The sequence below is a fragment of the Cervus canadensis genome, chromosome 2 (genome assembly GCF_019320065.1).
Source record: "Cervus canadensis isolate Bull #8, Minnesota chromosome 2, ASM1932006v1, whole genome shotgun sequence".
Taxonomy (NCBI): domain Eukaryota; kingdom Metazoa; phylum Chordata; class Mammalia; order Artiodactyla; family Cervidae; genus Cervus; species Cervus canadensis.
Window position 1 is genome coordinate 41,039,376 of NC_057387.1, and position 16,753 is coordinate 41,056,128.

Below are 16,753 nucleotides of genomic sequence, written 5' to 3' on the forward strand. Positions count from 1 at the left end.
TCTGCTTTTTTTTTAATACAGTGGTTAAGGGTGGTGATTTTTTTTTTTTTAGTATTTACTTGTTTGTGTCAAGTCTTAGCTTGAGGTGTGTGGGCTTAGTCGCTCTGCTGCATGTAGTTTTCCAACCAGGGATCAAACCTGCATCCCCTGCTTCGCAAGCCCAATTCTTTACCAGGGAGGTTCCCCTCTGATGACTTTTCATCTCACCCAAAGAAAAGTCAGACTCCTACAAAGGCCTAGCAGAATGTGTATTCTGACCTCTTCCTCCTTGCCCCATAAGCCATGGTGGCCTGTGGAACAGTCCAGCTCAGAGCCTCAGCAGCTGTTCCCTTGGAGGGAAACCCTCTTCTCGAGAGCATCCACCATTTACTCTTTGAGGCATTTGCTCAAAAGCCTTCAATGCATCCCACCACTACCACATTATTTAAAACTGCCTTCTCTGCTTTTGGCTATTCTTCTGTGCTTCATTTTTCTGTATCACACCGATCATGGTCAGAGAAACTATAATCGCTCAGTTGTGTCTGACCCTTTGTGGCCCCATGGACTGTAGCCTGCCAGGCTCCTCTACCCACGGAATTTCACAGGCAAGAATACTGGAGTGGGTTGCCATGCCCTCCTCCAGGATGGAGGTTGCCATGCCCCACCCAGGGATGGAACCTGGGTCTCCTGCATCTCCTGCATTGGCAGGTAGATTCTTTACCACTAGCACCACCTGGAAAGCCCATATAATTGATACATTTGTTTATTAACCACACAACCAATCAACTTCCCCCTGCCCCTACCACCGCCTTCTTCTTCCTCCCCTCCCTCTCATTCTTTTTCTTCCATCTCCATATGTCAGAAATTACTCTTTCACTGCAACATCCCAAGTGCAAAGAACACTGCCAAACACTGGCTTTCAACAATTATCAACAGTTGTTGCAGGAAGAAAGGAATAAAGGAAATGAGGGAAGAAAGGAGGGACCTCTGTAAACTGGGTCAAGGATGACATGGACAGATATGTTAAAAGCCACTGGAAAAAAACTTAAAATCAACAGAAAATTATAACAGTCATGTTCAGAATGGAAAATTATTTTAAACTTCCATCATTAGGAACGTAGAGAAACTTGTTAAAAGAAAGTAGAACCATAAACGAACTCTTTCCCTCACTTCTAATGATTTATACATGATAGAGGAAGTAAATTTTATCAACTAATACAAGCAACATGAGAAAGGTAAGAGAAAAACTGATACTGCCATCAAATGTAGCTTAGGAAAAGGCCTGAGGTTGTGTACAGAATGCCTGGAGAAAGGTATGTTAAATAAGCTTTCCCGGCAGGATGTTAGAAACAGTCAGGGGATGCACTGAACACAAGTGTCTGGCCAACTAACCCCCCAGGCTCCCTGGGGCCCAGCACCTCCCCTTCCCCAGGGGACCACAACCCTGCCCTGCAGAGCAGCAGAGATTACCCAAGTACCTCATGCTCCCCTCCTACCCACCTAAGCAAGCAGCCCAGTAGAGAACCTTCCTCATTCCCTTGGCCACCAGACCCTATAGACTGCTGGGCAGAAAGTCATCAGACGGCTCATACACTCAGGCCTCTACTGATGACCCATCCAGCTCGAAAAGCTTTTCAGAACCAAACCCATCACGGCTCACATCCTGGTTTACGATCAACCCTTCCAGACCATCCAATATCAAGCAGGCCCTTATTTCCCAATGACCCTCTCATTTCCATCCCACCCCCTCAAATCTAATAATATTATTTTATACATAGATTCTTTGTATAAAACAGAGAAGGAAGGAAGTGCTTCACAACTTGTTTTACAAAGAAAGCACAACCCCGATACCAAAACTTAAGCAAAGTATTATTACACAGAAAAGAAAATCACACACCAATTGTCCTTCATAAGTACAGCCACAGAAATCTTAATATGCTAATAAACACTGGCATATCAGATCCAGTCATAGGAACAAATAATAGCACATCATGACCATCCTGCTCTACATTCAAAAAATAGATGCAGCTCACATTGTTGTTGTTTAGTCACCAAGCTGTGTCTGACTCTTTGCGACCCTGTGGACTGTAGCCTGCCAGGCTCCTCTGTCCATGGGATCTTCCAGGCAAGAATACTGGAGTGGGTTGCCATTTCCTCCTCCAGGGGATCTTCCCGACCCAGAGATCAAACTCGAGTCTCCTGCATTGGCAGGCAGATTCTTTACCACTGAGCCACTTGGAAACCAAACTTAAAACTTGTATATTGTGCGCTCCTTCCACGAGAAACACCAGCACCCCGGGAGGAAGGGACCTCGCCTGTCGCCTTCACTGCTGCATCCTCAGAATCAGGAGCACTGCCTAGTGAGAGTGTGCACCTAACAGGTGTCTGCTGAGTAAGTGAATGTCACTAACGCACTCAACTGTGTCTTCCAAACGATGATTTTTTTTTTTTCCCAAACGATGATTTTAAGATGGCCTAAAGACCCTGGTTTAGGAATGTCTCTTGTATTCTAACTGTAAGGCCATTTATTCAACTTTAGTAAGTAATTAGTACAAGCCCCTGGCAGATATATAGCACCAAGTCCCCTGCTATAGGCACACATAAGGCAAAATAGTGGAAATCACGGGCAGGGAATCTGACAAAAAGAAAACTCTAAAAGAATACGATTCTTTTATTTGTATTAATATCTCACACGATATTCAACCTAGAAATTGTCTTCTTAATGGTCCTATTTTTGAGTATTTTTCCCCTGTGTCTTCATTACACTTCCACCTCGTTCTTTTAGTCTAAGGTATAACTGCACATGTTTCAGCATTTATTTTCCTGTCACTTATTCCCTCTGGGATTGGCAACTTAGGTAACTCCTCAGCCAGCTCAAATTCTTTTAACCATTTGAATGCTTGTAGCTTACTTACAGCATATTTCTATGCAATTCATGATCATTTGTTTTTCAGCAACACAAAATGATTTAAATGGGAAAGAAATTATCTAAAAAAGAATGCTATTGCAAATAAATCCATCCTAGAAAAAGAAAAATGAAATTTCAGTATAAGACATGAATTGATAATATATTAGAGTTGGACCTAAATTAGCTCATGCTAATTTTATCTCATTTTATTAATGGGTAAATTAACAGTAATTTCTGAAATTGTAAAGGGAAACTAGAAAGGGGTGTACCCATACAGGTTAAACTTCTCCTTGCAGGCTGGGGTTTGACAAATAGTTAATGAATGAGTGAACAAATGAAAGGAGAAATTTATAAGTATTCTTCTAAATGATGGTCATAAAGCTAGTTAGTGGTACAGCCAGGACTAAATCCCAGTTCTCTTCCTTTCCTCCTTGGTTACTCATAAGTTGCAGCTACATGAACAGTGTAGTCAGTTGTCAGGGGAGCAGTAATGTCGCTGAAATCACTGACTGACCTTAGTCGTGTTTTTTTTCTCATTCTGCTTTTAGACGTGCAAACAAAAGAATGAAAAGTGCCAAGTGGGATGATATAAGAAAATTGCACTGTAGCCAGATCACACATAAAAAATGACAGAAAAGAGGTAGGCAGAGCTAGCTCTGTGATTTTCTTCTCACTCTCACTTGATCTAAGAGATATAAAAGGTACAAAGTTAGAATGCATTAGCTGTCAAATCAACAATGTTCCATTAGACTAAGGCTCAGCCTTCTCTAACAATGCAGCCACTTCACAGCCACGGGCTTGACAGGGTCCACAACTGGGCAACAAGAGGCAGAAATAATCAAGAACAAGGACACCATGTAATAATGGAGACAATATACTTACTCTTCCAGGAAGTGTTGCTGGGGTCCTATAATAGAGCCGGGCCGGCAGATTCTGATCCAAGCAATTATTTCTGCATGTGTAAACCTGTAGTGCTTCATGACATAACAGGCTATCAAGGTCCCCGTTCTTCCAAGACCAGCTGTAGGAGAGGGGAAAAGAACAAGAAATACAAAATTCAGCAAATACATCCACAAACATACTGAAATCATACCATGTCCAGAAATTGCTATGGTTTGAAATACAAGGCAAGGTGTTTAAACCCCGGCAATAATGTAATGCTTTTTACATGATCATGGGCTAAATAATAATTCTAACTCAAGAAAAAACACAGATCATATGATCAAAATAAACATATGGAATATATATATATAAGAGCAAGGGTCTTGAAAATTATGGACAGTTCAACTCCCAGGGACCTTTGAGAATGACTGCCTTTGTGAACATTGTTAAGGCAATGCTGGTTCCAGACGAGCACTTGCAAAATATCAGCTGTCAGGCGTGCCTCCATGCTCCCACTCCTTAGCTCCAGTCCAGGCTGAGATGAACCTTCAGTTAACAGTCTGTGTATATGCGATGCTGAGCCAGTAAGTGTAACTGATTATATTATCATGGTCATTTTTTAAACCTATTTAAATGGTGAGGTTTTTTTAAAAATTTACTGTAGAATAAGGAATTCTAGAATCAAATAGGACAACACCATAAGCATCATCTGACCTCATCAGCTGCCTAGCCCAGGACTGTTTCAATACTATTTCCATTAGGTTGTCCTAACTTCTATGTAACTCTTTCAGAGACCAGGATTTCATTACTTCCTCAGCCAGCACGCACTGATGGAGCAGCTACTACCTGCCAGGTGTTGTGCTAGAAGCTGGGGATAAGGTGATGAATAAAACACACGTGGTCACCGCCCTAGTGAGGACATACAGTCCACTGAGAAAGAACCAAGTCAACAGAAGTGCTCAAGTTTCATTTCCTGAGGCTCTGGCATTTTTCAAAAACTTTTGTGTCACGCTATTTTCCTTATGCCAAACCCAATTTCTGTTATGTAGGAGAAATCAATAAAATTAGAAATTATTGTCAAAGAAGTACTGGTTACTATCATGATCAAAACATTCTTCAAAGTGTTTTCACAAATTGTGCTATTTTTTTCCTCTCTCCAGAGAAACAAAAGTGATAGGACTTTACATTTTAAACAATTCTTTTAAATCTACACTGGCTTCCCCCTTCCCCAAAATACTCAAAAATTTGATCAAACTAAAAAAGTTTTCAAAATACGGTGACTTGCTGTTTATACATTAGAACTGAGGCCCAAGATTCTAATTAATTCACTCATATTAGCATAACAAATGACTGTGGAATTTGGGACTAAAATTCCCTGGGGATTCTGCTGTCATCCCAGAGTTCTTTCCACTTTTGGCTCATCTGCTCAGTCACTCCATTCTACAAATACTAAGAACGCTGAGTATGAGACACTGACAGATGCTGGGGCCAGAAACATGAAGACAAGCAGGATGCCTGCTCTCTTGAGATATACAGCACTGAGCCACTAATGCTTATTTATAAGCATTTTCTAAATCTTTCCATATCTGGCTTCTTGGAGTTAAACTCAGCACTATAAACTTTTATTTAAGTACCACTTATGAGTAAGGCACTATGCTGAGTTATTTTTCCACTACTTAATCTCTTGCTATCATATACTTTTTTTCCTATAGAATGACACAGTGGCTCTGTCTTTTATTTTCAAACATTTGATTCAGCTGGTCAAATGTTTATTGACTGATTGTCTACCAGCTACCCATGTCAGGGCTTTGCTCAGAGATTAAGAAGATAAGCAAGTAGAGGATATAATTTTTGACCACAATACTTTATCAAATAGTTGTAGACACAAGAATAATAACCAACAAGTGAAGAAGTTAAGTTTAAACTGAAGCTAGGCTCTCACAGAAAGGGACTGTGTGAGTTGCTGGTGTCTTCAAAGAATGTGTCATTGATGACAAGGACTTCAGCTGACTCTAAAGTATAGGAAGGTTGCAGACAATTTCAGCAAAGGGTCCAATGAGTGAAAGCCAGATGGCCTGGAGAATGTGTCAGTGTGTGTTGAGTGGAAAATAAGGCCAGATGGGTATGGAGGGGCCAGATTAAGGGGCACCTCGGAGTCAAGTGGAGGAGCCTGTACTTAGGGAAGGCAGGTTATCAATTGTGGGCTGAAGACACTACGGATGCTGAGGTATTCAGGATTCTCCAGATTCAGAAGCACAGCGCTCCATCTGCACACTGATTAGGTCACACCTTGTGCATATATGTGCTATTATTCCTCAAATATATGTAGATGAGGCTCTAACGAGCAAAATTCAGCTCATTTAGGAATTCATGATATTATCAACTATTAATAATAAACATACAGCTATTATCATATAAATATCTGATTTTTCCTTTAACCAACAAAACGCCCTAAATAAAACCACCATATATTTGGGGACAAAGAAATTGACATGATAAAAGTAGCTGGGTGAGGCAGCAGCATACTTCCAGGATGGGAAAAGTCAGAGATGGAAGCCAGAGAGAGGAGCAGGAAGGCTGGGGCAGAAGGAAGGCTGGCTGCCAGGCAGAGGCAGGGAGAGACAGTGATAACAAGGAAGAGCTGAGTTAGAAAGACATTCTGATTGGGTCACACGGAAGGTGAAAGGCAACTGATACTTTTAGCCTGGAAAACTGGTATAATGTCATCCGTGAAAACATGTAGTTAGAAAAGGAAACAGGAAAAACTTGGTGGCTTGATTTTTATGTTTCAGAATCTCCCCAGCTCTAAAGGAGGTGTCCTTTTGTAGCTTTTCCTATCATTTTTCAAATAATAAAGACAATCTTCTCTAATCTCTCAGCATTTGGAAATATACAATTTTTCAGCAAAAAAAAAACAAAACAAAACATGTCATCTAATGGTGTGACACACACCATTATTTAAGTTCCACTGAGAAAAAAATTAAACTATGATACGCAATCAGTTTTAAGATCCATCCTAGTCTCAAAAATGTGGAAATGTAAAAAGGGATCTCTCTAAATCAGTGTTTCTCAATCTTTGCCCAGCCAAGAGCCTCTCTAGGCATTTTTTTTCCTAATTGTCCCCCATGAAATTTTACTGTCACAGACAGATCGCATATTTCTATGTGTACTGTGTATAAATGTGTTCTTTACACAGAAAAGGAAAACATTTGTTTACCACCCCAAAACAAATTTTTCTCCCTTTAGGGTAATATCACCTGAGGTTGAGGATACATATCAAAAATGCAATGAAATTACAATCAAGCTCAAGTTTATGGATGCTTGGCATTCCCTTCCCATTAACTCTTTGTTTTTAAAAATTATGTTTACACTATTTTATTAGATAAGGTTTGTGTGTGTGTGTGTGTGTGTGTGTGTCCTGTTTTCATCCGAAGTACATTTTGCCCCCAAACATCAACATTCTTTAGAAAAGAGCGAAGCTTAATCATGGTCTCAGTAGGACTCTCTTCCTTTAATATAAAAAATATTAGCTTTCATGTTTGTGCCCAGAGTGAATATGTTAGGTTTCTGCAGAGTTGTTAAGTCCTCAGACATCTGACAAGACTACTGAACCCGTAATCATGTTGATACAATACAGCTGGACAGCCTGAGGCAGGAAGCCCAGTGGGTTTCCAGAGTACTCCTTTAAGTCACCAATCTGGGTCTCGGCCTGGGGAGAAGATGGCCTTCTCTACAAGATAACACTGTCTCCCCCTGTATCCCTCCCATGCAGGAGGTTACCTGCTCCCTTGGTTAGGCTCTTCATCACACAAACTCACAACCAAAAAGAAAAAGATGGCACAGAAATTTTTCAAATTTCTCTAAAACTAAAAGTTGCTTCCCCTTTTAAAGAGTCTATAATTTAGATCTATAAAAAGAACCTACTTAGCACTCAATAGTCAGGAGCTCTTACCACAACCCAACAGAATAGGAACAGTTCACTAAGTTTCTATAAAAACTTTAACAAATTTTTTAAAGCATTCATAATTAAAGGGCTCCCTGGCACAGGGAGAGAAGATGCTGAAAAGTCTTCTATTTATACCAAGTTAAATCCTGATTGCCTTACAGCTTCAGGCGTTTTCTGAAACCCCTACAGATCATCAAAAATCACATAGTGGAACATCACAATGTTGCCATTGTTTAATGATTATCTGTGCTGGAAAACTTCACAAAATCATGGCCATTTGTTTTATCAACCAGAAGGCAAGCTGCAGATACTCAATAGTTATAAGACCTTGCACATTCCCAGAAAATTAGTTTCCAGTTTATCTCTATTTTTAGTACTTTACATTGAGGCATGAAATAGTCATTCTCTTTTCAGCAGCTACCAAAGTTCATTTGACATGGATAAGTCTCTCTCCCTCCTCCTTAGAATTCAATTAAAATGCTCTGTGCTGTTTTAATTCCCAGGAAATTAAACTGACTTAATTAGGGCAGATGTCAAAATAATTAACAGGCCTATAGTAGCTAAGTATGCTATTAAGAGCATTACAGCTGTAATTAAATCAAAGGTGTAATCCTTGTGAAAGAATCCTACATGTGTGTACAAGTGGAAGCAAATGAAATAACTCAAAAAAATGTCACCACCTGTAGATGTGACCTTCATATACAAGAACTGACTTCAATGCTAAAGGTTCTGATTAAAATATATTTTTTAAAAACCTGCAATATAAAATATATGTATTTCTTAAAATATTCCTTACAAGGTCGACAATTACAGCTCAAGGATATAATAAAGAGAATACCTGTAAAAAGAATGTTTAACACCAGAGCATCTTATGTTCCCAACGTTTCTTAGGTGAGGAATAACATCAAGAGATATGCCCAGTTTTAATGAAAGCTTTGCATTTCCCCCCCCCTGAATCTGTCAATCCAAGACATAACATAGCTCAACTGGTAAATCATCTGCCTGCAATGCAGGAGACCTGGTTCGATTCCTGGGTCGGGAAGATCCTCTGGAGAAAGAAATGGCAACCCACTCCAGTATTCTTGCCTGGAGAATCCCATGGACAGAGAAACCTGACAGGCCACAGTCCACGGGATCACAAGAGTCGGACATAGCTTAGCAACTAAACCACGAAGACACAACAGGCTGAGAAACTACATGCCTTGGCAACCGTAAAACTAACTGATTAGGAAATAAGGGCAAACTAATCCCGTAAGAAATACTGCTTTTTACGACACAAAAGTAAGCTTTGAAAGAGAGCATGTGAATAGCTCCTACTAAACGTTAGCAACTGCCCTATTCTCATTAGCTTTGGAGTTCCACCGACAGTTGACATTCAGTGGTCTCCTGGTGTCCGCGAGGGGCTGGTTCTGGAATCCCCGCGGATTCTAAAATGTGCGGATGCTCAAGTCCCTTCCAGTCACATTGGTGGACGCGCACCCTGCGCATACTAAAGCTGGCCAACGGCATGAGAAATGCAGGCTTTGCCTCGGGTCTAGGCAATCTTGAACAAAATGGGATGGAGAGGCAAAGCCAGGTGCCGCAGGGATCACACGGGGGAAAGCCAGAGCCCCGCCACCCCGCCGTGACCTGGGCAAAACGCAGAGCACCCGTCTAGAGACACCTTCCTAGCAGAGACACCCTCCCACTCCCTCACCACCCCGGAGACAGGAAATCCAGCCAGCCGGGGGCCCCATCCTGCTGAGAAACGCGGAGGGGAGGGAGGGGTTTCCGTGCACGCGGAGGCAGCCTGACCCAACCCAGGAGCCCCCAGCTGAACCCGGGGCCACATGCAGCTCGTTTCCATCGCCAGGCCTCTCGCAAAATGCAGCTTTCAGGTGCTGCTCACATTTTCAGCAAAGTACCTCCACCTACTCAACGCTTAAACATAGAAACAAGGGCCTACAAAACGGTATTTTAATTTCTGTCAGAACCAAGGCCATGCTCGTCTGAATAAGTCAGTTACAGCAGCACTAGGCACAGGAAAAGAACAGTACAATCAATCCCCAACACCTACTAGACAATCTGCATAAAACGCCGCGGAAACCGGGTTCTCAGACGCAACCCCGGAGAACAGCACCACCCAGCGGCAGTACGAGAAGCCGCATGCGAGCAACGAGAGGCTCCGCCTTTGATGGCCGAAACGGCTTCTCCTCGCTGAAACCAAAGACCCCGGTAAAATACCTTCCACCCTGCTGGAAAATCTACAATGCGAGCCTCCTCAAAGCCCAACAACTAGGCTTAAAGCAAAGATTATTTCATATTTTCTGAGTAGCTGACACATGGTTGCCAGGTAAAATACAGAATATATGTTTGGTGCAATATTTGAGACATGCTAAAAAAAAAAAGAAAAAAAAGGACTCACTGTTTATCTAAAATTCAAACTTAACTGGGCATCTTGTATTTTTATTTGCCAATCTGGCGACTCCTGTCCCAAAGTACCTTCTCCTGGAGGCCAGAGATGCATTTACACAAGCCTTTCCGTCATTCACAAGCAGTTACACACCTGTGGCAAGGAAGCTAGGGATGAGCCAGCCAAGGACATTACCGCTCCCGAGCAATGGGGAAGACATTCGGTTCCATGATGCTAAAGACTAATGGGGGGAGGGATGCTGTGTACTTAGTCACTTAATCGTTTCCGACTCTGCAACCCCATGTACTGTAGGCCGCCAGGCTCCTCTGTCCATGGAGTTTCTCCAGGCAAGAATACAGGAGTGGGTTGTCATGCCCTCCTCCAGGGGATCTTCCCAATCCAGGGATTGAACCCAGGAGTCTGGCATTGCAGGCGGATTCTTTACCATCTGGGCCACCAGGGAAGCCCAAGAATACTGGAGTGGGTACCCTATCCCTTCCCCAGGGGTTCTTCCCAACCCAGGAATCGAACTGGGGTCTCCTGTTACCAGCTGCGCTGGGGCCGGGAGCGGCAGGCTAAATAGAGCTCCAGAGAGCCGGGCCATATAATGGGAGCATTATATATTAAATGGGTGGAGACAACAAACACCCCTTGCCTCCTGACAACGGTTGGTGACGCTGCTTCTGTGATCTCCCCTCCTCGTGGTACCGAGTGTCAGCGAACATGAATTGGGAAAGGTGAGGCCACAAAAACTGCTGTGTCCAGAAAGCCACACACCACCACTGCCCACATCCAGGCAACACTTTCTCCAGGAAGAGCTTACTTAACTGGGCTTGTGTTCCAGGGTTCTGAAACCAAACCCGTTTGTTTCCTCAGAAGCTAACTGGCTTTACTTCGCCCGCTGTGCTGCCCTCGGTCTCGCCCCTGCCAGCGCCCACCGAGGCCGCCCTCTCGCACCTTTGCAGTGGACGGCGATCGCCCCCTCGGTGTTTTCGCAGATATTCAGGAACCTCCGCACGATGTTGTCGCTGGGCGTGCTGCCGTCGATGAAGAAGAGGTCGTAGTGCTCGAAGCCGGCGTCCGTGAAGCGCTTCGCCTCGTAGATCTTTTTGTTCAGCCTCACGACCGCCGTCACGTTATGCTTTTTGAAATAAGGAAAGTAGGCTTCGGGGGCGTGAAGAGGATAACCTAAAGGGAAGCAGGAGTTGTAAGCAAAAGGCACGAAGGTCGTCTCATGTAACCCAGGAACACGAACACCCTTCACGATAGAGATCAGTCTCAACAGAGCTTAGGAAGAAAGTGCATTTCTGGAGAGGGTGAGGTCGAAGCACCTTCCTAAAAGCAGCCATCTGAATAACTGGAGAAAAACACCATCGGAGGGAGAAAAGAAAAAAAAAAAATCTGAGTATTGTAAAGAAACTCTTTAACAGTTCAAAACCTCAACCTCTTAGGATTCAAATCCCAGGAGCAGGCGCCCTCCAAGCCAAAAACAAAGGCATTCATGAGGCCCTCAGGGTGCTCACTAGGCCTGGGAGGACTTGTGTTTTTTCTTCCTCTTGACAAATACTTTTGAACTACAGTTAAAGCCTTTTTGCCAGATGTATAGTTTTAACCTACAGTGCATTCCCCCACTAAAGAGTATACTAAACACCTACTATGTACAAGTCACGAGTGCGTGTAAGTTCTTTTAATCCTCAGAACAACCTATTAAGATAAAAATAGTAAACCCCATGTAACAGTTAACTAAAAGAGGTTGAGTAATCAGTTTAAGAGAGATTTTCTCTTTTGAGGCAAACAGGTGGTCAGCCTCCGAATACCTTCTATTGTGAGTGGGTCCAGCACCATGTGACTCTTGCTGGGAGCTGGGTTACAGATGCATGACCTGTGCGTGCGTGCTAAGTCACTCCAGTCGTGTCCTTTGTGACTCTGTGGGCTGTAGCCCGCCAGGCTCCTCTGTCCATGGGATTCTCCAGGCAAGAATACTGTAGTGGGTTGCCATGCCCTCCTGCAGGGGATTTTCCCAACCCTGGGATGGAACCCCTGTCTCTTACATCTCCTTCATTGGCAGGTGGATTCTTTACGACTGGTGCCACCTGGGAAGCCCTACGCATGACCGACACTTGGCCAATCACGAAGGTGACCACTGGGGGCTCTGACCACTGCAAGCCTTACCTAGTGGCCCCAGGGGTTAAAGGGACTCAGTTCTCAGCACACTGATTTCCACGGCTGTAACCCATTCAGGGCACACCAAGGGAGATGATCTCATTCAGGACTCATTCACCACTCAGGACTCCAAGTGTGGTGGGCAGCAGCAGCCAGCAAGGCGAACCAGCATTTTCTGCACTGTGTCCTTGGCTGTGTCTCCTGCTGTCTCGAACCTCGAATATGCTGGCTGTTTCCTATTTTCTCTCAGTTGCAAGCCAACAAGAGGCTTGGGTATACATGAAACACTTCCCAAACTACCTCTCCCACTGGCTTCCTGTCAGTTTGAAAAATGGGAGGCACTAAAACACAACTGGAACAACTGGAGGCCAGAGGAGGAAGAGACACCTTCTGTTTTCCTGCCAGCATGGCTTCTGCAGAAGAGAGGCACTCCCAGCACCAGCCGAGCCTCACGGTCCCCACTCCTCAGGCCCCAAGTGCAAGCACCAGCCCTTTAGAGCTCCCAGGTTGCTGGTCTCACATTTTCCTTTCTGTTCCCCTAACCCTGGCCCTTAAAGGCAATAACTTCCTGAATATGCTGGTTTGTTTTTTTCAGTGTTGCCCTTTTACTTTTCAACTTTCTTTCTAGCAAATTCCTTGGGCTTCCCTGGTGGCTCGGAAGATAAAGAATCTATCTGCAAAGCTGGAGACCCGAGTTTCATCCCTACGCTGGGAAGATCCTCTGGAAGTTGTTGTTCAGTCGCTCAGTCATGTCCAACTCTTTGCAATCCCATGGACTGCAGTATGCCAGGCTTCCTTGTCCTTCACCATCTCCTGGAGCCTGCTCAAACTCATGTTCATTGAGTCATCCAACCATCTCATTCTCTGTCGTCCTCTTCTCCTCTTGCCTTCAATCTTTCCCAGCATCAGGGTCTTTTCTAATGAGTCAGCTGGTCCCATCAGGTGGCCAAAGTATTGGAGCTTCAGCTCCAGCATCAGTCCCTCCAATGAATATTCAGGATTGATTTCCTTTAGGACTGACTGATTTGATCTCCTTGCAATCCAAGGGACACTCAAAAGTCTTCTTCAACACCACAGTTCAAAAGCATCAGTTCTTCAATGCTCAGCCTTCTCTATGGTCCAACTCTCACATGCATACATTACTACTGGAAAAACCATAAGTTTGACTATTCGGACCTTTGTCAGCAAAGTAATGTCTCTGTTTTTTAGTTTGCTGTCTACGTTTATCATAGCTTTTCTTCCAAGGAGGAAACATCTTTTAATTTCATCTCACCATCTGCAGTGATTTTGGAATCCAAGAAAATAAAGTCTGTCACTGTTCCCATTGCTTCCCCATCTATTTGCCATGAAGTGATGGGACTGGATGCCATGATTTTCATATTTTGAATGTTAAGATTCTAGCCAGCTTTTTCACTCTCCTCTTTCACCTTCATCAAGAGACTCTTTAGTTCCTCTTCACTTTTTGCCATAAGGGTGGTGTCATCTGCATATCTGAGGTTATTGGTATTTCTCCCTGCAATCTTGATTCCAGCTTGTGCTTCATTCAGCCCAGCATTTCTCATGATGTACTCTGCATATAAGTTAAATAAGCAGGGTGACAATATACAGCCTTGACATACTTCTTTCCCAATTTGGAACCAGTTCATTGTTCCATGTTCAGTTCTAACTGTTGCTTCTTGACCTGCATACAGTTTTCTCAGGAGGTAGGTAAGGTGGTCTTCTTTAGGAATTTTCCACAATTTTTTGTGATCCACATAGTCAAAACCTTTAGCGTAGTCAATGAAGCAGAAATGGATGTTTTTCTGGAATTCTCTTGCTTTTCCTATGATCCAATGCGTGTTGGCAATTTGATCTCTGGTTCCTCTGCCTTTTCTAAATCCAGCGTGAACATCTGAAAGTTCTTGGTTCACATACTGTTGAAGCCTAGGCTTGGAGAATTTTGAGCATTACTTTGCTAGCCTATGAAATGAGTGCAGTTGTGTGGTAGTTGCCCCTGAAAGAGGAAATGGCAACCCACTCCAGTATATTTGCCTGGAGAATTCCTTGGACAGAGAAGCCTGGAGGGTTACAGTCCATGTGATTCCAAAGAGTTGGACACAACTGAGCAACTAACACTTTCTAGCAAATTCCTTCTATCACATCCCTTCCTCCTATTTGAGATAAAGTGGTTTCCAGTCCTGCCTGGATCCTGCCGAGACATGATCTTAGATCCTGCTCATTTCCTAAACCTCATTTTCCAGCCTTCCCTTGGAGGCTGTGAGCTCCCAAGTATAATTCCAATATGCCTTTTTGGTTTAATTTACCAGAGTTCTGCTGCCTTCAGTCAAGAGCCCTAACTGGTACACTTGGCCAAGGTCACACAAGGGATGGAGGCAGAACTGGCAGACAGGCCTAACACAGCCCAAATACATGCTTTTCACAAACCATGCTACTTTGTAGCAAACAATACAGAGCTTATTTATAATCTTCTGTGTAGAAACAGTGACTTACACACATTTAGAGAAAACAGATGCTTTTCAACTTAGGAAAAAAAACCAGATCTGTTTCCCTAGTTGGTTTATGTGCTCAAATCATTTCCCGGCCTAAAGGGGGAAATAACAAGAGCTCTTCTATTGTGTAAGGAATGGGAAGGATTCATGGGTTCATGAATTCATGGCATGGGAACCTTCCCGTGGTATGATGGGCTGACAAGGGCTTCTGACCCTGGCTTCCTAGCACACTTGGCACCTCCATGATAGCACCTGTCATGAAGTGTGCTAATGGTTCATTTGGTACTGTCCCTCCCCTCCTCCACCAAAGCTGTGAGATCTTCTCTCTTCATATATGAATTTCCATCATGAGTAAACAGCATTACAGATAATATACCTAAATCTGCTATTAAGAGAAACTATGTGTATCTTTTGAGAGAAGAACACTGAACAAGTATCCAGATTTGGCAATAGGGCATTGAAAAAAATAACAATAATGGTAATAATCATACCTAACATATATTGAGCACTTTCATATGCCAGTCCCTAAGCTAAGTGTTTCATGTATATCATCTCAATAAACCTTACAATTACTCAGTTACCAATGCCTGGAAAAGTGAACTGACTCATGCTGGGAAGAGACAGAGGCAGCGTTTGAACCCTAGCAGTCAGATTCCCAAATGAATGTTTTCAGTTTACCGTTGATAATAGGAATAAACAGGCTTCCCTAACAGCTCAGCAGTAAAGAATCTGCCTGTCACGGCAGGAGCTTTGGGTTCGATCCCTGGGTCGGGAAGATCCCCTTGAGAAGGAAATGGCAACCTACTCCAGGATTCTTGCCTGGGAAATCCCGTAGACAGAAGAGTCTGGTGGGCTATGGCCCATGGGGTCACAAAAGAGTCGGACACAACCTAGCGATGGGACAGTCAGATTCCAGGGCCTGTGCTGGGGCTGATTTCAGGCAAAACCCAACTCCATTCTATGTTAGAAAAAGGGACATTATATGAACATTAAGGGCTGCACCTCCTAGAGTTGGTGAGCATATATCTTAAAAATCCTCAAAAAGTGTTTCAAAAAAGTTATAACCAACAATGACAATATCCTCTGACTTCTATACAACTGTTTGTGGGTGTTTTTACTGTGTTCAGATGCTTCTGATAGGGGACTGGTTTTAGCAATGTGGAGTGTGAGTGGATGGAGCACTCAAACAAACCTTCCTCCATCTGGCCGCTAGATGGAGCCCTGGCATCATAAAGCTCAAGCAGAGCCCTGGCGCTGACCAGAAAGATGTTCAGAAAGGACTCTGAAAAATGCATCTCTTCCCAGCCCCCCATTTAAAATTAGGAAACTTCAGAACAGTGAAGTCAAATGACCAATCCACCCATTCTTTATTAAAAGTTAAAACGGCAATATAGGCAGGCAAATTGGAAAGCAATAAAATATGTTTCTTAGGTTCTCTAATGATAAAAATATAATCAGAGTATCTGCTCTCTGGTAACACCTGTTAATGTGCCCAACACTGCAAGACACTTCCTAAAAAAACCTCGGTTGTGTATGCTCAGTTGCCCAGTCATGCCCGACTCTGTGACCCCATGGACTGTAGCCCACCAGGCTCCTCTGTCCACGGGATTTCCCAGGCAAGAATATTGGAGTAGGCTGCCATTTCCTCCTCCAGGGGAGCTTCCCCTTTCAGGGATCCAAGCCACATCTCTTGTGTCTCCTGCATTGCCAGGCAGGCTTTTTTACACTGTGCTATAATATCTGTAATCCTCACCAAATGCCTGCAATGTGTATGCTACTTTCCCCCTTTTGACGCTGAGAGAAGTTGAGGAACTGGTATAAGTTAACACAGCCAGTTAACCGATGCAATGGACATGAACTTGGGCAAACTTGGCGAGATCGTGAAGGACAGAGAGGCCTGGCGTGCTGCTGGGGTCGCAGAGTCGGATATGACTGACCGATTGAACGACAATACAGCCAGTTAGGGGCAGAGCCAGGCTTCAACCGGCTCAGGC

At 43.6% G+C, this 16,753-nt stretch overlaps 1 protein-coding gene across 6 annotated transcripts in view; it reads right to left on the bottom strand.

Annotated features, from left to right (window-relative positions):
- The window catches only part of CDC14A (cell division cycle 14A), a 179,831-nt gene that overhangs the window by 52,455 nt on the left and 110,623 nt on the right, over window positions 1–16,753 (bottom strand). For all 6 annotated transcript variants that reach the window (XM_043460526.1, XM_043460527.1, XM_043460524.1 and 3 more), the window contains 2 exons: window positions 11,065–11,295; window positions 3,770–3,908 (listed from right to left, as the gene is read on the bottom strand). In XM_043460526.1, coding sequence (XP_043316461.1) covers window positions 3,770–3,908; window positions 11,065–11,295 — 370 coding nt within the window. The remainder of the gene's footprint in view (window positions 1–3,769; window positions 3,909–11,064; window positions 11,296–16,753) is intronic.